General features: G+C 39.5%; 1 protein-coding gene across 1 annotated transcript; it reads left to right on the top strand.

The window, feature by feature from the left end:
* The first annotated feature begins 1,948 nt into the window (after positions 1–1,948).
* On the top strand, positions 1,949–26,919 carry LOC125761278 (D-2-hydroxyglutarate dehydrogenase, mitochondrial). Its single transcript, XM_049422267.1, has 5 exons — positions 1,949–2,396; positions 24,447–25,143; positions 25,216–25,514; positions 25,608–25,764; positions 26,288–26,919. The coding sequence occupies exons 2-5, from the start codon at positions 24,487–24,489 to the stop codon at positions 26,726–26,728; spliced, it is 1,554 nt and encodes a 517-aa protein (XP_049278224.1). The 5' UTR covers positions 1,949–2,396; positions 24,447–24,486; the 3' UTR covers positions 26,729–26,919.
* The last annotated feature ends 243 nt before the right edge of the window (positions 26,920–27,162 follow it).

The raw sequence follows: 27,162 nt of genomic DNA, 5'->3' as shown, positions 1-27,162 counted from the left end.
GATGTTTTATTCGCTCATACCAGCGAAAAGAATGATGTATTTTGTACAAAATTCATTACAAAATGTTATTCCAAATGGGAGAATAAAGTAAGTAAAGGAATTACTGTTTAAGCCCACAACTATTGAAACACAAGAGAAGGGAAAATTGTTTACGGAAAAAGTTTAAATAAAACTATTTGACGACAGATAAAGCAGTGGAAAAGCGATAAAAAGCATACTTTACATTCGTTCGTATATTTTGCTTTATTTGGTTCATGGGTTAACTTTAACAAGCTAAAAAGGTAAAAAGATACAAGCTTAACAAAGCTGTTCATAGCAAATATCGACAAAACGGTAATATAGGACATAACTGGGTATCATATGAATCTTTGTGGTATTCAAATTTTCTAGTTTAAATGCCGGAACAACATTACAAGTAAGTAAATTGGAATTTAATGTATTTTCTTGCAATATTTTCGTAATGTTTGAAAATGAAATGAAATGAACAATTGCATCATCAGTGTATTAGAACGAAAGACAGAGAGCGAATAAGCGATAAAGAGAGGGACCAACATGATACATCTATTCTTTCGTTGGTTCTACACAAAAAAAATTACACCAGATACATGAGATGGTAATTGCATTATATTGATTCCGAGCATTTTCTTCCATGCGAGAATGATGAAATAAAATGAAGCGATGTACAAAAAGTTTTCTAATTTTAAGGGATTTATTTGGCGTTTGCTGCTATTTTGGAACAATTACTGCACAAAAAGGATACATCAGATGTTCGATTATACCACGGAGTCGTGTGAGTGTCGTTAGTCTAAGTCTAAGTTCTGATTAGAAATAATGTCTAAACTTAAATTTTAGTGTATTTATACTTTAAATAATTCTATTACACCCTCACAAACCTTACTAACGTCGGGTGTGGAATCAGTTCGGGCAATGATTTTTGTCTCACGCGCTAGTTCTTTTTGTCAAAACCCATCGAGAACAATGCGTCATTATCATGGAAAATATATTTTTTGTTTTTCCTAATTGTTGGACAGCATTTAAATAAAGCAAAAAAGGTGCCTTACTCGTTACGGAACCGGTACCATAGTGGTTGAAACCGAAATATCGGAAAAAAGTTCCGTCGGCAGCAACGCTGCCAAAGTAACAGGAGACCAGCTATGAGATAGTAACTCCCGCCAGAAGTACGTTTGCTCAATTGGAAGCGAAAATCTTCCAACGCCGGAATGTGTGTGCGAGCAACAAAGACAGCGAGAAGCTGAGAAGGCGAACAAAGAAAAGGAAAACTGTGAGTGGGAAAGCAAGCAAGCAAGCCATTCGGAACCTCACAATGCCGGACCAGATAGGGGACCGCTTCGCCATCAACACCATTGCCACCACCCGATATGGTGGTTTGAACGGAGAAATTATTAACAAGCCATCGCACCCCTGCATCGATACTGTGAACCGGAGACGATTATGGCGAAAAAGATGGCAGCAGCGAACTATTGTGGCTTGGGTATTTCGACCAACGGCGAGAGAAAGTAACAGGAGCACAAACAATGCGGTGTACGCAGGAGGAACCATACCAAGTGTTGATTGGTAGCCGTCGTTTTTTCACACACTGGTGTGAGTGAAGTAATGCTTCAAAGCAACCCGATACGTATCGGAGGTTGCAAGAAGAACCACATTGAAATGGAATATCAAAGCAAGAAATGAAACATTCGAATGAAATTTTGCGATATGGATTAGATCGCGTGATAGCTTTATAACGCACGAATCTAAAGATATTAAAAGCAAAAGTTTGTCTTGCTTTTACCCATTTCCCATTTGTTTACAACGCCTGCTGTACACGCATACACATTCTTTCCTCTTCCAATCACAACACGCACACATGCTCAGCTTACAGCAACCTTTCAAATGACGGACTGCGATGCTGTCAGTGTGACGTATGGTTCCGTCAGCATCTGACAGCATCAGTTAATAAACGTCAAACGCATTGTTTGCGGGTGGTTTTGTGTGTAGCATAAGTACGCAGCAGCACACGGTTTCCTCGCGGCGATAAGATACAACTATAAAAAAAACAGTGTAAACATAAATAACCCCCACTGGCAAACAAAGCAATCATTGCAGAACGGTGCCTTTTAATTTAAGGTGTTTACCTTCTGCTTCCCGATGACGCAGCGATATGTGTGATTATTGTGTGCAGAAAATTCGTACCGTGCGGCGAATGATAACAGAGAGCGCGCAATAGATTGAAACCGCGTAGAGGTGCTGTTTGGTTGATACAACTAATCAGTTCGTGAGCAACATTCAACGAAGAACGTACAACATACGAGTTGCAGAGTTTTTTTTTAGGGTTTATTTTGTTTCCGTATTGATCAGCTGTGATAATTCATCTTTCGTATATCCAATTCCTTCCGGTAAGTTTACAGTGTGTATTGCAATAGTGTGATGTATTAATGTATTCATTCCATCGCCTCCTAAGTGTAATTTTGTCATGATTTGCTAAAATGCATAAACATGTGAATCGTAATTGTCAACCACATATTCTACGGTGCGGGAAAGTGACCTTGACCAAGCACGTCGGGTGAATGAAAAAGAAATTGTCAAAAAATTCTTGAAGGGCACATCAGCATAACACTGTACAACTGTCAAAGTGCGAATACACGCAAAAAACAACATCATAGCACGCACACCTGCTCGCTCGTGTAACCCTTGGTTACGATCATGGTATTGCGAGGAACGGCACACCACAAAGCGAAGAGTGCGTTTATGGATGTGTGCGCGTGTGAGTGAGAGCAAGTCAAGCTATCTTTTTACCGGCCGGGAGGCAAAACAGTGCAACGTTGCCAGATCGGAACCGCACGCACTTGTGTACTGCGGACAGCTCAGTTTGGTTAAAGTTAGGCAATTAAACATCACAAACTTTATCCTAACCTGTGTGGGGCAGCATTTACTCTTCCAACCAAACTTTATTTATTCAAGCTGATTAATTTATTTGCACTGGTGATGAGCATGGGTTAATCGAAAACCTTTAAACATTAATCTGTATGATGCAGGGGTAAAGTAGAGAGCATCGACCGTCGGCATCAGCGAAAAGTGACATCTTCATCAATGAACAACTTCATCAAAGAAAGTTGAAATTTTCATGTGTTTTTTTAATAATTTAGATTGTTTCCACAACGAAGTTGATAATTGTTTGATTGAAATATGAAATGAAAATAATTTAGTACAAATAATTGTCAATTTTTTAAAACGTTAAACAATTTAACGATAAATTGATTAACAAAATTAAGTTGTTGGAAAAACAAAACATTTTTTTTTAATTTTTGATATGCAGTGTATAGCAAAAAATATCTTAAACCGAGGATTGATAAATGACACAATTTGGGATTGAGCGTACTTCACCTAATTCGCAGTAACGTGGCCTCCTATTCAAACCCCTATCCCTTCCAATATTGGCCATTTCACACCCAGTGCACACCGTCCATTAAAAAACCCCTTTCTTGTCTGAATTTCCCCCGAAAAGCGGAAGGGATCAATTTTTCTCCCAATACACACCACCCTTCGTTATTCGTCCTTTTTGGCCCGGATAATCAATGCCTCCAGCTCTCGTTCATTCAACCCTTCCCAGTTCTTCAAACGCACACGAAAGGGCAACTCGAAACCATATGATCCTATGCCTTGGTAACCTTGATCCAGTTCCTCCCAGTGCTATATTCGCGCTCATCACCATCATGTGTGTTACCCGGTACGGACACTACATCCGTCATCACTCGATATAAAAGCAATAGGCCATCAACCTACCATCACCGCGACGACCACGTCAACCATTTACATGTTTCCTCTCATACCGAGTGGGATGAGCACATCGGAAGAATGAAAAATGATGCATGAAAAATGCATCGTCAAATGCCTAAAACTAATGGCGAGCAAAAAGTAGCCATGTTTGCTGCATAAATTAAATATTCACAGTGCAACGGGAGATGCACTTAATGCATCCTGCTCTGTTAGATCCGTCACGTCAAGTGCCAGAGATATATCTCGGACATATCCGAGAAATCACAGAACAATTGGTAAATAATTAACTTAGAATATCCTGAAAATCAATAGTTTGGGCTATATAATTTAATTTGATCTGACTTACCAAGGCAATTAGAATCCAAGAAAGATATAAATCGCGATCACACAAGAAAATAAATTGAGAAGATAACCACGTGTATACTGTTTCCTCCTTGATATCGTTGATGTCACCATCACAAACTGTAACGGAAAAAATAAATATCAGAAAATTAATATTTTTAACCTTTGATTGATGACTCAAATCCATACAAAATAATCAACCCAAAAGCGGAATCATATTTATTCACAATATCTTGTGATCGACATTAACCACCATCAAATTAAAACCCCACGATCAGCTATGATTTATGCTGTTTTATGTTTTCAATCGTTTGAATAATAATTACCTAATTAAACAAAATAATTTAAAGAGTTCGAATGTATAGAACAACACGTAGAGACAGACAAGAGGAGACAAGGAAACACTTCTGTGACCTTCCTCCACTTCCCAATGGTTGAACCTTTCTACTGCTTCCTTGTCTTGTCGCCCTACCCAAGGGCCCTTCGAGGTAGGGGGCGCTTAGAAGTGTTTTAGCAATGAATGCAAAACGTCCACATGGTGTACATGGCTTTAAGGCTTTCTTGTTGTGTTTGCCTCTATTTCGCTACTCTATCATCGAAAAAGGTCATCGGTCTCAGTTCTCAGGGACTAACACAGAAAGAGCGCATGGAATGTAAAATAGTTTAGATACGTTCCAGGAAGGCTCTCAATGCTTTATTCAGTTCGGTGCACGTGCTCCCTTCTTTTGCTACGCATTATTTCTTTCGGTAAACCAAAATACCGGTGAAAGTGATAGTATGCTGTGGATGTTATCGAAAATAAGAAAAGAGATCAGTAACAATGGAATTTACGGATGGTAAAGAATGTAGACTTGTATGCGTGTCCTTCAGGGATTGCTTTCCAAAGTAAAAGGATTTAGCGACGCCGACCTTTTGGGCAGCACAAACCCGACATAGACCAGAGAACCATTTCACATTTGGCAGACGTAAACTCCACAACTGGAATGTTGCCAAAATGATAGAATGACCTCGAAAGAAACTGATATTTATTTGCACTTATCGTACTGAACATGGAACAATGACAAAGATCCATATATTTCGGGGAATGGATGGATATTGGACACAACGTGTGGGAGGGGGACAGGCTGTATTTTAGGATAGGAGGATTCCTAATCCTTTCGGGCTAGTAGGATTGGCCACTACAGACAATCGAAAGGACACGTCATAAAATATCCACTAACAAAAGATCAAGATAGTGTTCAGAGTGTCTTATTTATAGGCTCATGTTTTTTTTTTCTCTCTGGTTGGCTTTTCTTCCTTGCACGAGCTTTTCCATCATTACAATTACCACCAGTTGCTGCTTTCTGATGATAAAAGATAGCTTCTTGTGTGAGTGGATTGTTTTTATTTCTTTTTTTTCGCTTTTAAAACACTTCCTCAATTTCACAGCCGCAAAAGGAAATTACTAAATAAAGCCATCGTAAAAGGGGAGGAAAAGTGCCGAATCCACCTGAGTCTTATTTTAAGGAGAAAGAGAACGTTTCTTCTTTTTTTATATACTCTTCATTTTGTCTTGTCATTTGTGGGGGGTTTTCGGGGAGAATTCCAACCGCGATGTGAATTTGTTCCCTTTTCTTCATGAAACCGAATGGGAAGAATCTCAATCTCTCTTATCTCCGCTCGTGTTGTCGCCGTTAGATCCTCGTTTTTGTCTTTCGTTTGTGCTTCGACTTGTGGAGTATAGATTGGCACTGTCTGCTGCTGTTGGACCATGTCGCCTGGTCTGGGGGTGTGAATTTTATATGTGCAATGAATTATGTGTTTCCGTGTAGTGCAGTTTACTGTTCACCTGTTCGTGGAAAAGTTTCACACGCATAATGGAACGTAAAGTAGTAAGCATAACGAAGAGGAAAAAAGGACATCAAGCTTAGTAAATACCAATCCCATTTCCTTTTGCCTTTTTGTTTGATTCGTTATGGTTTTTTAAATACGATTTCTAGTAGTAGACAGAGCGAAGTACATGTCTTCTACTATTGCTCTCATCATAACGATTAATTGTGGCTACCATTCTTCCCATAATTTCCGATCCAGAATCAAGCTGTTTGATCACAATCGCTTCAAATTCCATGCAAAGTAAAAGAAATTTCTTTCGACACTCTATTTACAAGTGCGTCGAAAAGCTTTCCATTTCTCTCGTGATATTTTATTCATTTCGCTAGTGGAGGCAACGTTTGGAGATTAGACGTCTTTGGTTCAGCATAATAAATCTCTCGATTCATTTCCCAACAGTCCTTCCCAGCCTTGGGACATGTACCAACACACTTTTAACATCTTTGAAGGGGGGAGGTGGTGGATTTATTTCCAAAACTTTATACATTCTCGTAAATCTGATGCTTGTTTGTAGAAGCGGCAAAAGCACGGAATCGCTAGAAACATACTATAAGGATAAGGGACATAGTATTGGAGGGGATTTTATAACAAACACAAAAAATGTCTCACTAACAAGCCTCGTGCAGTTCTGAGCAAATGGGAACGTGCGCTGAAAGCAGACAGTGTTTTTAAGTATATCGACTTTAAGCTGATTTTAGATTATTGTGAAAATTTATACAAATCTTTAACGAGCGGGGATAGATTCACGCAACCAGCATTTTTTTAAAAAATATGTTGTTGGTCTATATATTTTGACATATTTTTTAAATGATTTTGTTGTCCTTTCAAGTTCAGCTGTATTTTACACCTTTATTTTACTCCATCATTATTGTGTTGCGATATTTCTGTTTTGAAATGATTATTTCTTTTTTTTTAATTATATTAAGCACGTCAATGATGTTGAATTTTTGTTTTTTATTTCTTTTATTTTTATCTCAACATCTTCTACTATATTTAAAAACTAAGAAAGAACCCTGTGTTACGCACCTTTCTGTTCGTTCATTCCATTTTATTCATTGTATTAAATGACTGTCAACAATAGTTAAAAATAAACATATACACGCACAAATCTACCATCCCAGTTCCTCCACACATTCAGAGACTAGACCCCATTTTTGTTTTGCTACGGTAGTTCCTCTTTAATTCGGTCTGGAGTTTTTGGTGAAGCTTTTTTTGTGTGTGTTGCCCTCGCACATTTCTCTCTACGCGATGCGGAGTCGCGATGGACGCAACAGCAGCAGCACCCGAACATCCCTAATTCGTGAGACGCACAGCAACACCAGCAGTTCTTTTTTTTGCCAGTGGGAAAGAAATATCCAGATGTCTACCAATCTCCGTAGTCACGCGGTTTTGTGTTTCTTCTCTTTACACCTTCCAGCGCAAAAAAAAACTTCTGCTCGTTGTGTTCCCATTCATTTCTCCAAATGAAGGAGTCGAGTGGATTTTTCCCTTCCTTTTTGTTATTGTGGGGAGGGGTGAGGTTAGAAAGAGTCTGTAAGGCTCTGACCTACGGGGGAATATAGTACCTGTTCTTTATGGACTGCTAGTCTTTTTTTTTGGGGAGAAACGAAATGGGGCTCAAAAAAGGGGTCTTTGTTCCTTATTTTTTCTGGGGAGCAAAATGAAGAAGGAGTTCCCAAAAACATTCCTCGCATGCTTTCGGAACATTTGGTTCCATCTTGTTGTGCAAAGTAGCTTACTATGATGGATGGTTGTGTAGAAAGATTTTATTAAAAGAATGAAAAATGAAAGATACATGAACCAACGAGTTAAAAGAGTAACGTGCTTCTAATATTCGTTGGATAATATTTTGTGTAGCAGCAAATTTATCTTACGAAGATAGTGCGTGTCTCATCCAGAGTTCCTCATCAGACATGGATCAGGTGCGCACCCTCATACGCGCAGAACTATTTATTGAGCTATAGAGTTACACAAATCAAAGATAACCGTCAGTCAGGTAGAGTCAGCCACAAACCCTAGGCCAAAAGTCAAACAAAAGATGACACTTTAATAACACTTTGATACGCTCTCCTCTTGGATACTCCAGAGTACTCCATTAGACCTTTTTTTGCGAAATTTTCCTACAATCTTCAAGCTATGGCGCTAGAGTTTTTCGTATACAATTCGCATTCAACTCATTAACTAAGTTTGGATGTTTTTGAAGTCATGTTTGATTCGCAATTTTCTATTGCGATACGTTATCTACCTCCAAATCAAGAACATTGGAAATAACTTGACAGGAATTAACTTTATGTGTTTTTTTCTTTGTTTAATAACTTAACGAAGTTCTCTGTCCATCATTTTTAGATTTCCTTGACTTTATAAACCACTAGTTGGAATATCAGATAAACAATAAGGATGGGATTTGATATAGGGGATGAAGTGTCCAGTCACTGGATTTGATATCGAACCTGTCGTGTTTAGCCATCACTAGTGATGCATCCACAATGTCCACAATGACATGTTTGGAAGACGAAATTTATTGGCAAATTGTGGTTATGTTTGCACATTTGATCCACAGAATTATTTTTGGATATTTCTTATCATAGTATTATGTCATTATAGCTAATTCAAATATTTCCCAAACTCTACAAGAACTTCAAATTAATATACGAAAATAAACTTTATTCTAGCATACGAAACCATTGCTGAACTGAACAACCATTTCCTTCATGACGCTAATAACAATGATACTATCTAAATCAGAAATAGCTCACAAAGGTTTTCATTATCCATAATTAATATGGAATGTCAATGAATAGTTAATCGTCAGTGGATTATCCTATTCCTTACCAAAATAGACATAAAAGCACTTCAATGTATAAGCTGTGAGATGAGCACAACAATCAACAGAATGATGCTGCTGATTGCAATTAAAACTTTTTCGTCTGCAATCAGATACAGCCGAAAATTTGCTAAGGATGTTTTTAGTAAATTGTATCATGTACCGTTCTATGAAAATTTTATATAAAAAATCAGCTTCAACTTGCAAATCAATTGAACAAATTGCAAATCATAAAAAAATCGTTTTGTAAGAGGATCTTTTACCCATTAGTCCCTGCAGCTAGAACTGATTTAATGCTGAAGTTCTGATCAAAGTGATTCGTCTAACAAAAAAAAAAGAAGAATTCGTAACCTGGTTCGAGTAAGAAAAAGATGCTGACACGACCCATCCCACCAAGTAGGGATTCGTGGGACAGAGTAAGCAGAGTGGGCGTACAGGTTATACAATCCGATGATGACGATAATTATTGTTATTACTATTACGACCACTTTCTAACCGCGTCCAGCATATACCGGTACCGGTGAAGAAGCTGCTTCTCTCAACCCACGTCCGTTCCACCGGTATGGTTCACCAATATGCCATATCAGTGTGAAACCGGTTCATTTGCAAAACCAGGGAAAACGGAGAGAACAGGCGCGCACACAAGTGACTGGCGTACCTGGTGCAAGGTTTGCGGTTCCCGCGTCCCGATACGCCACTACGCAACCGTGGTCGTTCGTAGTTGCATTCGTGCTCATCGGGATGACGGTTCTGTCTCGCCGTGCACGAGACTTTCAAAGCAACGGTGAGGTGAGAAGCGTGGAGCATTGGTGGATCGGACGGACGCGCGCCATGGTAACTGTCGCGTGAGGTGACGTTTTCGCACTCGTCACCGGTCGGTGTAACGACCTTGACTGGCTTCAATCGTTGTACGGTTTCGCAGTACCGGGCAGTAACAGGCGCCAGCAGGCCGTTACCTTTCTACCGAAAACACAAATCACAACTCGTCTGCTTCTTTAAACAACATGTATGTATTGCATTTTTTCTCCCCGGATCCTGATTCGAGCAACATTCCTTATATACCGTAGAATGTATGTAGAAAATACTATCCATTTCATTTTGTGATGTTCACATTTTAATAGCCTGAGGTCTACCGTTTTTATGTACTTGGGAATGTCCAATGTGTTTGGCAATCATGGCTGCGGCGTGAACCTCGATACGAACTCCCCGATCGAGTTGAGAATTATATAACGAAGTCCACAGAACAGCAGCAAGCGCTACCTTCAAGAATTGGACAACAAACTTGCCTTTTTTTGGACTATTTCAACATTTTGCTTTCCTCTCTATCGATGGCTTACTCATAGCTGTCCTATGTTTGGAGGAGCAATCGTAATGAGATTTAATTTATGTGAAGACCCAACCACAACAACTAAATATTAAAAAATCCTCACCTCAGTTTGAGAATAAATGTTAGACATATCTAAACTCCAACAGATCCAATTTTACTACAATTTTACTTTTCTGTTTTTATGAACCAAGAAAAAGCTTTTCACTCACAATATCCTGACTTCAGCCTCTGGAAATTTGGAGTCCTCTGAAATGCGAAATGTGTGCATTTATATCATCGTAGAAATGAATTAAAAAACTGCTTTACATTTTATGAGGATGAGAATTAATTTATAAAATGAGATATTCCAAACGAAGAGATCGCCATGAAAAGCGAGCACAATCGTCAAACGATCGTGTTGGATGATGCTGCATGATCTTGGTCACGTGGTTTCATTCATCAGTCCAAAACCCATTCAACCTGTCAATCATCTTCCAAATGCAACGCATCCCAAACACCGGTAGTCGATAAATCAAAAACCCCTCCGATCGTAGTAGCAGCTGATTTTGACAGGTTATTTCAACCCTGCTCCTGTAACCCACTCAACGACACCGAGCCATTATCATGTCAAATAGTCGCGTAGCTACCGCGTAGAAGCGTCAAACAAGAAGGATCGTTAAATCACGGCCATCGTTAATCTCTCGGTGCGTATGTGCGGTTGGACGTTTGGACGCGATTTGCGGTCAGTCAGACTTGCGCTATTATTGACGCTGGTGTTCGTATGCAGTTTGGAAAAACGGCAGAGCGTGGATCCGATAATGACCTGTCATTAATCAAATTGTTGCCCAAAGGCACGAGAAATTCTGCCCGCGTGTGTGTGTGTGTGTGTGTGCTTCGGTTGTCTCGCGTTTAATATGATGAGTGGAGTGATGGAATCGGAGAAGCCTTCTGCTGATACATTTTTTACAGCTAAAGGTCTATAAATAGGACCAATAAACGCATTTTCAATGAAGAGTTTATATCCTTCTGCCCTTTTTTTATAAGGACTTGTTTAAAGTTTATAGAGTTCATCATTAAGCAATAATTGCTGAAAACCTATCCAATAGGCTGGCGAAGGGCACTAGAATAGTTAAGACTTCAGCATGTGGCATGACATTTATTATCAAGCACACATCTGACGACAGTATTTGAAAGAAAAAGACAACAAATTTCAAAGACAAATGTGCCATCCTGTACTTTCTCACGGCCTTTCTCGCATAGGGACATTGATGATTAAAGGTCCCACAGGCGGCAGGACATATTTCCTTTTCTTCCGCTGGTTCCTGGTTTCTAATGTTTGAACCATCCGCGTTGCGTTTGTGTCGATGCTCGAGTTAATTCGTTCTTCGAAGCACAACTCGGAAACCATATCCAGACGGCAACGTGTGTATGTGTTCGTGTTAATTTTAATTGATAGAAGGGAAAGGAAAGATACCGGAACACAGTGGCAAAAGGTAAAACATCGTGCGCTCGTCGCATTGGCGTCTATCTGAAAAAGGTCCTTATTCGAAGCAGAACAGCAAAAAAAGAAAACAAAAAAGGAAACCAAGAGAGAAGGAAACAGCAACAGCAAAGAAAAAAAGGAAGGAGACATTTAATTGAAGCAAAGGAAAAGATCTCGATCCTCACTGCGCAGCCAGGATGTTGTTGCTTGATCGGATCAATCAGGAAAGGCGCATTACCCGTTAACATATCGATGGTGTTTTCGTTTCCCTTTTTCTATGTTCGTTTCTTAATCATTAGCTACGATCAATCTCTAATTTCGTTTACTTAAGATCGTCCCAAGTGGTGTATCTTCCATGTTGTATTTTTAGTGAAAAATGGTGATTTTTTTTTCTTTTGTGTTCTAAGTTTTTAATCATTTTCTCTTTTTGCTGAGGAATAACAAATGGTACAGCAAAGTTAACGTCCTGCCTTCAGTATTTGCCTTAGTTTTTTTTGTTATTGCCTGTAGTGGGTTTTAATCAGTAATTTCAAAATAAAAAAAAAACAATTCTAAGATTGATGAATAGGGATGTCATGTAATATATTATAAATTGTATAGAAATCTTAACTTAGAAAAAAAAGTTTAGTGTAAACCACATTAAGCTACAAATATTTTTGAAAATTCAACAATAATCATTCAACTTTCTAGAAGACCGACACAGTTCCTACAACGCACAAATTTTTTATTTGTTCGACAAACTTCAACATCAAAAAAAGGTAAGGGAAATCATTAATCCAAACGGGCGCACGAATTATACCAACCTTTCGTACGCTTTCCGTATTCTTTTCCGCACACTCTTCAGCGCAAACCAAAAGCGACGACAGTCGGATCACAGAGCGTAAGAAACATACACACACACACGCGCACACACACACACAATAAAAACGCACCTAAACGCACTTTTCTTCGTTGCGATGGTAGTGTGCGAGCGAGTTTGTCGAAACTGCACCAACACTAACGCAATTTTTTGCCAGCTACTGGCGAAGAGCGCTTTAGCACGATGTAGCAGCACTCTATACGGATCGGTCGGTGATGGTTTCACTCACACTTTCGTGCAGCCTCAATAATACGCACACACACACACGCACACACTTTCCGGCGATACAAACGGAATCACTGCGCGGTGGATGGGATGCGTTTCCATCGCAACACCACAAACATCATGTTGACGTTTTTTCTCACTCACGTTTCACGATATTTGGACGGTTAAAAAAATTAACATGGCAAGCGTTGCTTTTTGCCATTTATTACACTACGGGTTTCTTCACGATTCGTGGTATTCTTGTCCGGTTTTTTACCTTCGTCTTCTTCTATAGCACGGCTGGGAAACAATTGCTTTCCACGCTGTATGTGTGTGTGTTTTCTTCCTCTTACTCGCGGTTGAACAATGAAAAAGTTGCCCTCGATTTTCGTTTTTTTTTGCTTCACATTTCTTGCATTCTGCACTATATCGCGGTGTAAAGGGCCTATCGCCACGCGTTCACTTATCTTGTTTTTTTTTCTGCAATGATAACACACACATACACACACAGTTGCACACGCACATGTACGGACCGATGTTACAATTGATGCGAGTAAGGATTTTAATAATGACCGCCACCACACACTCTCTTATTCAAATTGCCACAAAAACGATGTGTGCGTACACGTTCGCCCTTTCCTTCTGTTTGTCTTTTTCCATCACAAACTTCCCATCCATTGCTTGTCCGTCTACACCGGTCCCTTTGTTATCAGCCGCTCCACTATCAACACCGCGCTACCAACCAATCCGATGGGACGAACAACACGGTGACAAAGATGCGTCGTCCCCTACTGTGTGTGTGTGTGGCCGCCCCGGGACCAGACGGCTTCGTTTCGCATTCGCTAGTTTCGGTTACTTTCTTCGTCGCTACCACATCACTGCACCAAACCTCCTCGCCAGACACCCGCGTGACACTGACTTGACGTGCGTGCGCACACTATCCCTTCCTGCTGTTGTACTCCCCCACCTTGGTGGAAAAGCACGCTCTCTGTGGCGCAGAGTGGAAAAATCGCGCTGGGCTCGGTTGGGAACACACCGGCGACGGACGAACGAATAAATGTTGGCGCGGACGTGTGCAGCTGTGGTGCGCTGCGTAGAGGCGCGCTCAAGGGAGATGCGTTAAGCATTGCTACCGTGTACGGAGCGCGAGCATAACGTTTGCAACGCGTTCCTGTGTTAGTGTGCAAGCAGTAATAGTGTGCTGTGTGTTTACCTTTGCGAAAGCGAGAGCCCACCTTTTCACGATGCTCTCTTTCTCACGCTTGTGTGTGTTTTTTTTAGGCAGCAAGCGCGTTTTTTCATTGCTTACTGACTGGCACTTGCGCACTTTTGGGTGTATGTTGAAGAGGAAACAGGGTAGAAAGCGGAAGAAAGGGGTGCATTCTGCTGAAGATGGCTATTATAAATGGTACCTCTTGTTTTCTTCCACACACTCTATCTAATGAATGCCAGCCTTTGTACACACGACCGAGTGTAGTAGTAGCTATTTCACTCTCACATCAGTTACCGCTGAGTAAGCGAAAGATAACGTTGTCTCGTTTACTCCCATGCAGGAACGATTTGACAACTGACAGATGGACTGCTACGATCGAAACGATTGAGCAAAAAAAAAAAAACAAAACATCCAACAAAAAAGCGTAAACTACATCCCTGCTCTATTTCTATCGCTTGAATGCTAATGGGTATAAGACAAAAAAAAGCCCCCAATAATCCCCCCCCCCTGTGTTGCTTACCTTGCGTTCCGTAATGTTTGTCGAAAAACCGAGCGCTACGTGCTGAGGCAGCAGCTTCCGTTGCTGATTGGCATCGTCGTGCGGGTTCGTAAACCTGTCCCAGCAAACTCGTGTTGCCGTGTATCGACGTGTATGCTACTGAACTGGCGTATTGGATGTTTACGAAATTGGTTGAATGCTTGGCACTGGCGCTTGGTCTTCTTCTTTCTCTTCCTCCGTATGAATGAGCGAGATGTCGCTTTACCTTTGTTTGTCTCTCGTTCACACCACCGAACCGTTAGCACTGTTCTGCCCTACAGCACGTACGCGAACGCATCCTCGAGAATGGGGTGCGTGAATGTGAGAGCGTTGGTGAACTTCACTAGCTGCCAGCTTGCAGGGTACGTGAACGCTTGCGCACCTAGCAAATGGTATTGGTCGTTTCGAACTTCTTCACAGTCGGGAAAACGGCCGCACATTACATTCGGTATTTTTACCCTGCACAAATTCGTTCCGCATGTAGGAACGCAATACATCGACAGCGGTCATCGAAAGATGAGAAGGAAGAAAACGCTCAGTCGTGCGTGCTGCATGCGAGAGCGAACCAGAGAGAGAATTTCGAAGTTATTTCAAAAGGCGTGGCTATGGACCATGTTGTAGCGATATAACGGGAATCTCCCACCATTAGCAAAACGTCGTAAAATGCAGGGGAAAGTTTGCTATATACAGCAAAATTGTTCACCTAAAGAGAGAGAGAGCGAAAGAAATGGTTTAGATGCTTTTGCTATCTCATTTACGCAGACTTCATTGTGTTTTTTTCGTGAGTTTCTTCCTCCTTACCGTAATGTGTACTTATGTGCGTGTGTATGTGGCATGTCCGTTATAAAGCGGAAACAATACACGCACACACACACACACCAGCATACAATCGCGCGTTTTTTAGATTTTTTTATTTGTTTTTTTTTAATGGTCGTCGCTCTTCGACAATAGAATGAGTAATGGAGAAAAAAGCTGTAAAACATTTTTCTTCATTACAGTGAATTATTCCACCAATACCCTCCCCCAGCGAGGTCGTGGATTGTATACAAATCGACTTCAAAATGGATATGACCACTATAAAAATTGTTGGGTTGGAAACAAGTACAATAGACAAAAAGGTGTTTAAAAATGCACATAACTTTTGCGATGGAGTCCTCAGAAGCGCAACCCATCGGATAAATTGCATTGCATTTGTTCGCTTGCCGCAACGGCGACGGTATGCGGCCATTGCGCATTTGCTTCGCACAGTTTCCATTCCCGCGGCTCGGTAAACACATTCGTACACATCCATTGCCGCAGCGTAACAGAACTCGCGTGGCCGACGCGGGAGAGCGTTACTCGCTTGTTCGTCTGCTCGCTTGGTACTTGGGCGTACAAAAATGGCACATATGCGCAACTGCACCGACACTGGCACACGGGGCGCGCGATCTCGGCGAGCTGCCACCGTGTGTACAAAGCAAACAGGTCAGCAATTCTTTACATCGGAATCGGAGCGCGGAGGTTTTTTTGTTGTTGTTAAATATTTCGCACGTCTTGCACGAACGTTGCGGCCTTATGAATACCAAACCTCGCCTCTCTTTGTGCTGGTTTGTTGTTTTTTTGTGCTGAGTGTTGAGTGGTATGGAAGCGTTATTTTTAGCGCCTTAGTGCTAGGTTTCCACAATCTTAGTTTCCGAGTTCAGAAACAAGTTGAAAATCATTTATTGTAAACGTATTGTACGTCGTGCATGATCGTTTCTTCGTTTGCAATGATAATAACAATCATTTCATAGTTTAACGTAAAGAAAAATAGTCAAAAACAAAGAAGAAAAAAATGCATTGAAAAGGATAAATTAATTTAAAAACAGTTAAAAGATACAGAAATCTCCTCTATTGATCGTTGATCTGCATTTAATCTGCTTAATTCAATTTACATCATCAAGGACAAGATCACCCAATGATTCAAATTCGCTAGCGGCAGAATGTATAATTGGAATATCATTAACAATGAAATGACTTCGGTTGGAGTTTACTACCTTTTTTAAAATTTAAGAGTAACATTTAAGATGCATCAGATTAAATAGAAAGCTACTACGTGACCAACTGAACACGAGGACCATCTTTATTTTTTCTTCAAAATTCAAACTACTCTCGTCATATCTTATTTGCTTATAGTTTTCGTTTTTTCCCTCCATTCAACAACTGTGTTCTTCTCCCCCACTCTTTCCCCGTGACGCTTAAATAGCGATGGCGCAAGCGTTAACCATTTCCGTGTTCAGGTCGAAAGCGTATGGCGCCATTTTTGCTGTTCCAAACGTCTGAATGGCGTGCCGGTTTGATGTGCTACAGTTGTTGTTTATGACCTATAGAAACATTGAAATATTGCCCACTGTAAAGATGGTTCAGATTTGAGGCAGCCATTGAAAAAAATCACATTTACTCGAAGTTTTAAAGTTCAGGAATATTTTGTAAAAATTCAAATCAATCGCCTTAATAGCATCAAACGGATGTATTCAGTGTTTATTAATTCAGTACCCAGAATTTCTCGGAGATCGTTTAATTCGTCAGATGTTCTTTCCACAATTTCTTAGTACTTTTTGTAGGTTTTTATCTTTAATTTAATTAATTTTTGTCACCTAAATTCACTTCAGATTTTATCAATCTAAAATATGGCTAATTTTCAAACTTCTGAGCAAATATTACCCATCATATTACACTCGATAAGAAAACCTAATTTCTTTTTAAGAATGTTTTTACTTTTCAAGTTGGTTCACTATGTTGACTTGTTAACCAATTCACTTGAAATATTTAAATTCCTAAAATTATATAAAACAAATATTTTAGATTTGGACCGCACCCCCGTACGTAAGGACTGACTATGAGGCTACGTGGATTAAAATAAATCTAGTAAGCCAGAAATGGCTGTGGCATAACCTGTAACGTCGTTAGGCCTAGAAGGAGATTTATATCCCTAATTTGCTATTCCTCAGCATTAAGTTTGTGATTCTTTTTTATCAATCGTTTGTGTGCCATATAATTGCTATGATAACAAAAATCGTTCGTAAAAAATTACACGTCGTAAGGAGCGATTTTCAGCGATTATACTTGCCACATTTTGCTCTTTTTTACATGATACACGCAAAAAAGGCAAAATGTTTTTATGTAACTGTTTGTAAAATAATGAAATAAAAAAAAAACAACAGTATAGCTTTGTAATAAATATCAAATATTTACAATTTTGGTTCTACAATATTGATTCATTTTGCACTTTTTTCCTTGGCGAGATTAACTTTGTTTGTTTCATGCGCCAATGTTTCATTTAAGGCATGCATGAGCAACCTGGGTCCCGTGGGCCGCATGCGGACCTCGAAGTGGTTTTATGCGGCCCGCGAATAGCCAATAGTAAATTTTATATCAAATTCTATTAAGAATTAAAAGTGCAAATTACCCGGTTAGTACAACACTCAAAAATAAAAAAAAGGTTTTTAATCCTAATTCGTTTTTCAAAAATACAGCAATGCATCTAGTCCGAGAAAGTCCGGATAAAAGCAGCTTTACTACATTCTTTATTATATCAATGCATCCTGCAATGTGGCCCGCCAACCTGTTTTTGATTTTGAATGTGACCCGAAGCTCTGAAAGGTTGCTCATCCCTGATTTAGGGTGTAAATGTACTTATATTGCCAATATTATATATAGCCATCTGTATCAAAAATCCTAACAAAACAGACTGGCGGCTAAAAGTGTGGTTGGATGAAACGCTCTCTTCCAATGTTCATATTTAGCATGTCATATAAAAGGCTAACAAATCTTTGGGTCTGATTGTTTAGCTATCTGTTGATCTCAAAGATAGCTTTCTTTTGCCTCCGATCCACTTTATATTACTCCGCCTTTAGCTGGTCTCCTCCAAGATCGACCGCGATCAACTAAACCTCTTTATGCGCCATCTCACCGTCTTAGCGATAGACCTCCCTTGTATATCCTATCCTGCCATACCCGATACAGTATGAACGAACGCTTTAAGTCTTCAGCAACTCATATCACTTGTTTGACTGTAATATGTTTTTTCCTTTTCCGTTCACTTTTTCACGAATCCTCATCCCTTCATTCGTAAGCGTAGTTGTATAATTGTTATTTTTTCTACTGTTCTCTCTCTTTGACCTTAGCACGTAAGAAAATAAATAAAAAGTCCACCTTTGACACCAACTGTCAGTGGCGGATTAAGTTTCTCTGAGGCCCTAAGCGGAATGCTAATTGGGGCCGCAAAACTAAAGATGATCGCTCCGAGGTCTATTTTGCATTGATACACCGGTAACCAATCCGAGGAAGTAGAGTTTTGAAAGTACGGGTGCGGGGGGGGAGTTGATGTGGTGGTGTTGGTGGGTTGTGCTTTTGGGGGCCATTGTTGGAGTCCCTAACTGCCACTCTTCGGGACCCCTAAAACTACGGCCCCGACTGTCTATATGATTCCTTGGAAAACGTTCGTTCTCGGTTTAAAATGGCCACTGATGTTCGAGTTGCAGGCAGTAGCTTGATGACGGGTGTAAGTTGTTTTTTGAACGCACCACTGATTGCTACTGCCTACAGTGGATTGTGAGACTTATGACTCTTCAGTCATAAGTTTTGGGAATGCAATTCTCCAGCCACTTTGACACCAAGTGGAATATTAAAGTACAATTCACAGAAAGTCTTTCAAGATATGGCTAGTCCGACATTGGGCGAAGAAAAAGGGAGACTGGCTTCGAGTGACATTTTAGGTTTTGTTCATTTCGGTGAGTTATAAAACATCGTGGTATAGTTGATAAGTCAAGTTACTGGTTAGTTGTACTGACTCATCCCTAATTTAACCACAATGTTGTTGTTGCTACGGAAAATTTGGATGTTCTCTGTTATCCTAATATTAATATTAAAACATTATAGAAAATTGGATAAATATGGAAAGTCATAAACCAATGTTAAAAAATGTTAAATGTTAAATGTTCACAAACCAATGTAATGAGTTTACCAGTTTGTTGTCTGGGTCTTTAAATCTTTCTCAATCGAATTCGTTCGTTCATGGCTGTATTGAAATCTTTAATGTTCTGCTAAGTTATTTTATCTTACTGCCCTTTGGGCTTCCCTATGGAGTATGTGGTGCCGCTTCAGCGCGACAGTACCGGTGTCAAATACCAGCAAGGACTGACTATCCCGCTTTGTGGTACAAATAAACCTAAAATACGTCCTGGCCAACCTTTACAACGAAAAAAATGCAGTTTATTTCATTGGCAGCTTTTTTTAACAGTTTCATTGTTTATTTGATGATGCTTTTAGTTTGTAGATCACTTCCATCATTTATGTTTTATAATCAACAACTTCCTTTAGAAAGGTTTGCATCTTTCCGTATCTGATAAACATTTTGTATAATAATTAAGGCAGGTTTTAAAAGCAAAAAAGGCATTATTTTTGCACAGCACTCTTTAGATTTGGAATGCATATTTTAAATTCATTTAACGGTCCTTCAAGAAAGAACACTGGAAGGAAATGTTTTGTAGAAAGTGTTACTTTATTATACATTAAACACTTTTATCAACACTAAGGGGAATCCTGTTAGAAACCTGAAGAGAAGTTTTAATTTTAATTTTAATTTAGATTCTTTTTGGAAGAGAAGTTAGAAGGTTATCCAGATACGTATAAAGTACGGCGGTATTTCATATTCGTTAATTATTAGGGTTTGAAAAATACTTCCGACCACAAAATGTTCTTGTTATCTAGTTCTACGAGCAATAATGTCATCTAATTCTATGTACATAGTATTGCACATTTAATTAAAAGTACATTTGAATCCAAAGTAGAATCGCAGGGCGAATGTTTTGTTCAATCGACCACTACCAAGTAGTTATAATAAAAGCTTTCAATTAATACTTCATTATGGATTGTGTAAATTAACATACCATTTAAAAATATAATTGATGTATTATCCAACTTTCTTAAATTGCTTTATAGAATTCGCTGCAATAATTAGGTTTGGAAATTATTTCTTTTCAGCAGTTATCTTTTTTCGTATGGACTATGATGTACTTCTAAAGGGATATGATAGTTTTTTGTTGTGCTTGGGTTATTGTTTATAACCTGACAGTGTGTTCAATATCATGGATTAGCACATAAAATGGTTGATAAGCTTTTGAAATGATTAAAACCTTCTTTGATTTCATAGCATATTTTCCTGAATCTATTAAGAAAAGGATAACAGACTAACGACATCAGCCGTGCACACGAATCACAGAACTATCATTTAAAAGTAATATAACTTGTTGTATTAGCGTTGTCTTCGCTTGTTAGACGTAGTGTGTAAAAAGTTGGAAAATGTACGGCACAATTAGCACAATTAGGTTAAGAGTTATGTTCGAATAGAGTGTTTTTTGTTACATTTGGCCCATTATATCAGCAATCTATTGTATGTTCAATGAAATATATTACATCTAACGCAAATAGTGAAAGATTATATGTCACAACAATAAAAAAAGTACATGATATCAAAATATTATAAATCAAAATATAATTTTCACACGAGAAGCTGACACAATTGTATAACAAAGATTACCAGACAGTTTTCCGAATTATTTAAAAATCATGCTGGCTTAATTTGTTTAAAAGTGATTAGTTTACAGAAAAATCTTAGTTGAAGTCAAATCTGGTTAGGGAGTAGGCCAATTCAAACGATATTTTGACATCAAGCATTTGGGGATGTATTCATGTGGCGTAAAGTATACCCAAATTTCTTCTGGACCGGTATTTAAAAACGAAATAATCATAACGAACCGTAACCTGATTTTAAAGCTATTCTAAAAGCCTCATCAAGGACTGCTTATTGGCTCCATTGAAGCATAAACGCAATGGGGCGGAATGTCTACGGAATGTCGCATGTAGAACAAATAACTCGGGAAAGGGTTGGGGGTTGTTTCCAAAGGACAATGGATGCCGCCCACTCCGTCCACAGGTTAATCCGCCACAGCTTAGCTCTCTGCAATCTCTCAAACAGTCGCATGGAAGTTTGGATTACACTTCAGTTTTAGTTTAATTTGGATTAGATAGAAATGACTGTTCTGATCGTTACATAGTTCGTGAGCGATCCTTAGATTCATGCAAAAATGAAAATGCGTTGGTGTTTGATCAATTTGGTGTGCCTGAAGCAAATAAATATTTCCAATTTCATATTTTCGCATTCCTTTAAAAGATGGTTGCTGCTTTTTGTGTGGACCAAATTCTTTTTCCTTTGGTTCGTTATTCGTTTGTTTTCTGGTTTGCATGCTTTTAACAACATTTCTTCCCTTATTTCTCTTTGTCTCTCTCTCTCTTTCTTTCTTTTCCTCACTTGTTGTTCCCGTTGGCACAAAACAAAACGAACCGGTTTTCGGTCACGGTCACGTTTTGGACTCTTTCAGCAAACAGGAATGAAACATGGGCAAAAGGCACACGGCGTGTGTTAAGAGAAGAAAAAAAGTTATATTCTTCGATTATTGTGCTGTTTGCTTCCTATTGATCGTTTTGCGAATCTTTCTAGCAGCATCGAAACACGTTATGATTGCTTTTGATCATTCCTTTTTATTTTTTCGTTTACTTTTATTCCTGGATCGAAATATGTTAGGTGAAAAAAGAGATCAATAAAAGAAAAATGATAAATTTTATAACATTTCCACATCTAAAGCTTCGTATTGGAAAAATGTAATCAAAAAGAAAAACCTTTGATTTACTAATTTGCTTCAAAAGATCAAGTTCGGCATCATCAATTCGTAAACTTGTTTAATCCATTTATAAAGCTTTCGTACACGAAGCTGGTTTGCTTATCAACGCCTTGCCTTCGAGTGCAACTTCGTGCACAAATGATGAGCTCGCGTGCATATCTTACGCATCAGTGCGCATGCTTGGTGGGAATGCTTTTTGGCCGATAACACGCTAATGAGCAGCATACCGCGCGGTGGCATATTAAAATGCAAGGGTGACAGAATGAGAACGAACATCGCGACATATTTGAATGCTTGGAATGTGTCAAAAAGCCAAAACAGGACCACAGGCATTCTGCGAATGCGTTGTGACCGCGTTTGCTTATGTTTTATACAGCCAAATGTGTTTTTTTCGCATGATTCATTATGCTTTCTCGCGATAATTTTGTATCAATTCGCGGATTTGTGTATGTATGACGCCATATATATGAAGCACAACACGTTTTCAAAGATGAAGATGTTTCTTTGCATCTCTTTGGTTGTTGTTATTATAATTGCGATTCAAAATTAAAATGCATTTCTCTTTATTTATTTACTTTGTATTCGATATAATGATAACATTCTTCTTAATTTATCGCTCTTTTATCAAGGAAAGCGTAGTTTATGATTATTGTTAAATTATTTTTTTCTAATTTTTCGAACAATTTTTGGAACTTAAGTCTCTTCTTATTTTACCAACCATACTATAAATGAAAGTACTTTAACATTCTGCAGTACAATCGTGTTATGCTAAGTACCACACGATACGTCGTGACATTTAACCTTATCTACATATATTGATCGAACTCTAAACTATTGTTTAGATTTATTATTTTATCAATTGCCGGTACCTGGTCAAATAGTATGTGTAGTTAATGGCGGATGAACCCATTGCCGAAGGGGCCGATTGGAGATCCCGTGTCTTTAACCAGGAAAAGTTAGAATCCTTCCAAGTCGCTGTGTCCCAAGGACCTCGCAGCGAGAACAGTAAAGCTCCATACTCCAGTTTATTCTTTTCCAAAATTATCGAGGTCTACCCTCGACAGCAGAGATAGGAAATAGGACGGCCTGGGGATGTATGTGATAACGGCCCAGGTTCTACACGGCCGGATCGGATATCAAATCCCTCCCAGATCGTGGCGGATAGAGCTTCTTAAGAGTCTAAGCGGAATGGTAGTTTGGGCCTATAAAAAGAAATTTTTTTCAACAAATTCGCATTAAAATACATCAATTTATAAATGTTGCTAAAATACTCAAAAAAAAGACTACAGCCTTATGAGATTGGCAAATTTATACAATTTTTTATTTTTTTATTATTTTTTATTGAAAGCATTATTTGAATGAAAAAAAACTTATTTCAACAAATTCGAATTAAAATACATCAATTTATAAATTTTGCTAAATTTCCAAAAAAAAGTTGAGGCTATAGCTTTCCTGAACTGTACGGAATGTCACACTAAGGTTGTGTGGGCGATGGTCACGGACACATTCTAAAGTGCTGAATCCCAGCTGCGTTTAAGCATAAGCTGGAATAAGTGAGCGGAGGTGGGAGGTGTTGGGGGGAGGAAGGTGGGAAGACGGAGGGTTGAAGTCGTGGACAGATGTCTAACAATTACATGTATGGTTACCAATTTTAAAACTGCTAGCCGGGACATTCCGACATTTATTCGAAGGCGCCACTTTGGGGGCATATACATATATTTCAGACCGACAGGGCAGCTATCTCAGACCGACGATTCCCCGCAAAACGGTGAGGTCCCTGGCGGACGCCCACTCCGCCAAAGGTTAATCCGCCACTGGGAGCGTTTCCCCGTAGCAAGGACTGACTATTCGGCTAAATGGTAAAAATAAGCCTACCTACGACCTGGACGTTCTTAAAGCAAACCTAAAAAACCTATAAGTGCAAGGCAAAAACGGAAGAAGGATGTTTCATTTGCCATTTTCCAACTACAAATGTATTTATTTTGCCTACATTGGACAGTTCCTTCATTCGCAACACCAAGTACAGCTTGGTGAATAGAGATTTTCATTAACTACAGACAAAGTTTGCAATAAAGTACACACTGTATTGAATTTATAAAAGGCAAAACATTCGCCAAAAGTATGAACCTTTTCCCTATTCCTGAAAACGGAAGCCTATCCCGCGAGTACTAAGGGTTTGTGTTAAATCGTTCGAGATGAAAAATTAAGTTCCATTTCCGAGCGAGCATATAAGTCTTTCGCCTTTCTATAATTCCGTCTAATCATCTAACATAAAAAGAATGTTCCAATTTAATTTAACACATGTTTTTACCTTCTTCTTATCACGTTTAGGATCAACGCCAACCTCCTCCTTTTAGTACACTAATTCGCAATGTTACTGCGTTATGCGTTACAACGCATTCATTTCCAACGAACCTTTCCGTCAACGGTGTTACGTTCCTTTGCCACGAGCCATCGTGAAGTGCCGGCACTCACATGCGACCGTTACCCGGTCCAGCGTGGATCGTACGCTGAGCTAACCGATGATGATGTGGCCATCTTTCGTGGCATTCTTGGTGGAGCCGGCACGAGCCGCGTGCTAACAACGGAGGACGAAGTTCAGAACTACAATATCGACTATTTGCGAAGCGTGCGCGGCTTTGGTAGGGTGGTCCTCAAACCGAAAACTACCGTCGAAGTGGCCGAACTGATGCGTTACTGTAACGAGCGCCGGTTGGCCGTATGTCCACAGGGTGGAAATACGGGTCTGGTTGGTGGCTCGGTGCCGGTGTTCGATGAGGTCGTTCTGTCGCTGCAGCTGATGGACACGATCGAGCGTATCGATGAGTACGCGGGTATTGTGGTGTGTCAGGCAGGATGTGTGCTTGCAACGCTGGAGGAGCAGGTCGGTGCCCGTGGCTTGGTTATGCCACTGGATCTCGGTGCCAAAGGTTCCTGCCATATCGGTGGCAATGTATCTACGAATGCAGGTGGTTTGCGGTTGGTGCGATATGGCAATTTGCATGGTTCTGTCCTTGGTGTTGAAGCTGTAAGGCTGTTTTCTGATGAATTGTGTTTGATTTTAAAGGACATAAATTTACATTTTTGATTTGTTTAAAAGGTAACGGCTGAAGGACGCGTGCTTGATCTGATGTCTAACTTTAAGAAGGATAATACGGGCTATCATCTGAAACATCTCTTCATCGGTTCCGAGGGTACTCTCGGCATCATTACTCGTCTGTCCATGTTTTGTCCCACTGCTTCCCGTTCTGTTAACGTTGCATTTCTCGGACTAAACAGTTACGATGACGTAAAGCGAACGTTCCTCGCCGCAAAACGTGGTCTCGGAGAGGTATTGTCCTCTTGCGAAATGATCGATGCTCCATCGTTGGATAGTTGCACTCGATTCCATAAGTTAAAGTAAGCACTAGACTGGTGCTACGTTCAAGGCACAAAAGACTATCGGAATGTGAAATTAACTTTAGAATTTCATGCATAACTCCTCCAACGTAGATCACCGATCGAGAAGTATCCCTTCTACATGCTAATCGAAACGTCCGGTAGCGATGCGGGACATGACGAGGAGAAGCTTACGCGCTTCCTGGAACAAACGATGGAACAGGGCCTGGTACAGGATGGTACGGTTACGAACGATTCCACCAAGATGAAGGTACTATTTTTGTGAAAATCGAAATTTGATTTTTTGTTGTAATTTACCAATTATTTAAATAGCTTTCTAAAGCTCTAATATACATAAAGGCTTTTAAAAGCCTCAACAATAAATTTAATTTAATAATATTATCCTCACAAAATTCATATTTAAGAACGGGTTAGAATATTAATTATTTAGATCATTGTAATTGAATGAAGAACATGTAGCTCATGTTTTTGTTTAATGTCACTACTATAACAATTTAAACACTATATTATAGATCAGTAAATATAAAAATATTTGCACTTTTTTATCGAGAGCATCGATAACAACCAAGAATAGACGCCATTTTCTAGACGTATGCATATGCAAATATTTGCCAAATGTATAACGAGACAGATGATAGTGTCTTATCGCAGATGATAACACAATCGCTCTCCATTTTGTGCTTCCCGTTAATAAATATAGGGTGTCGAGCGGCTTGAAGTTTTTGCAATATTGACTTAATAACTTCACGCGTTTGTACTTTTTTTTGTCGCAGAATATTTGGATGCTTCGTGAACAGATAGCGGACAGTCTGTTAAGTGATGGGTATTGCTTCAAGTACGATATTTCACTCCCGTTGGATCAGTTTTACGATATTGTGCTGGCGGTGCGAGAGCGTGTCGGTGATCTGGCGATCAACGTTACCGGTTATGGCCATGTAGGAGACTCGAATCTACATCTCAACGTATCCTGTGCCCGTTTTACGCCGGAAATTTACGCTCTGCTAGAACCGTTCGTGTACGAATACACTTCTAAGCTGCGGGGAAGCGTCAGTGCGGAGCATGGGATAGGATTCCTCAAGCGCAAATACCTACACTACTCGAAACAGTCCGAACCGCTAAAATTGATGCGTCAGATGAAGCAACTGCTAGACCCGAACGGTATCCTGAACCCGTACAAAGTGTTGCCACCAGAATCACCGGACCAGTCGCGGTAGAACATGGTTTAATAAGCTAATTGCTAAACATTTGTTCTGAAAAGGGTGTCAATTTTAAAACGATTGTAGACTGATGATGCTATTTAATAGATGGGTGTACAGGTTGTTATCATATTTTGAATGAATTTTCATTATGTTTGTAAAATAAAGATATACTTAGCATGGTGTACAAACTAGTACAAAGAAATCAATATTTTGTTACAGAAATTTCAAAACGTGTATCACTTAGAAATAGAAGTAATATCAATTCCTGGCCGTTCTTAACACGTTTACTGGCGAACCTATTTTGAGACGCATTCAGTTCACACCACCCCGGCTAAATTTTCGTTCGATGTCTGTCGCTAGAGACTAAAGACTTGAACGGGAAGTTCACTGTCAATCCCTAAGGACCGACATTGCGCACAACGTGTTAACGAAAACCGAAATCATTCCGT

Source organism: Anopheles funestus, chromosome 2RL, assembly GCF_943734845.2.
Source record: "Anopheles funestus chromosome 2RL, idAnoFuneDA-416_04, whole genome shotgun sequence".
Classification (NCBI taxonomy): Eukaryota; Metazoa; Arthropoda; class Insecta; order Diptera; family Culicidae; genus Anopheles; species Anopheles funestus.
This window is presented reverse-complemented; position numbering and strand designations above follow the sequence as displayed.

What these genes read in the sequence shown, in the direction of transcription:
- LOC125761278 (XM_049422267.1), top strand. Translation starts at nt 24,487, where the DNA reads ATGTTACTGCGTTATGCGTTACAACGCATTCATTTCCAACGAACCTTT. An exon ending in CTGTCCTTGGTGTTGAAGCT is followed by an intron (nt 25,144 to 25,215) that starts GTAAGGCTGTTT and finishes TTTGTTTAAAAG; the next exon opens with GTAACGGCTGAAGGACGCGT. An exon ending in ACTCGATTCCATAAGTTAAA is followed by an intron (nt 25,515 to 25,607) that starts GTAAGCACTAGA and finishes CCTCCAACGTAG; the next exon opens with ATCACCGATCGAGAAGTATC.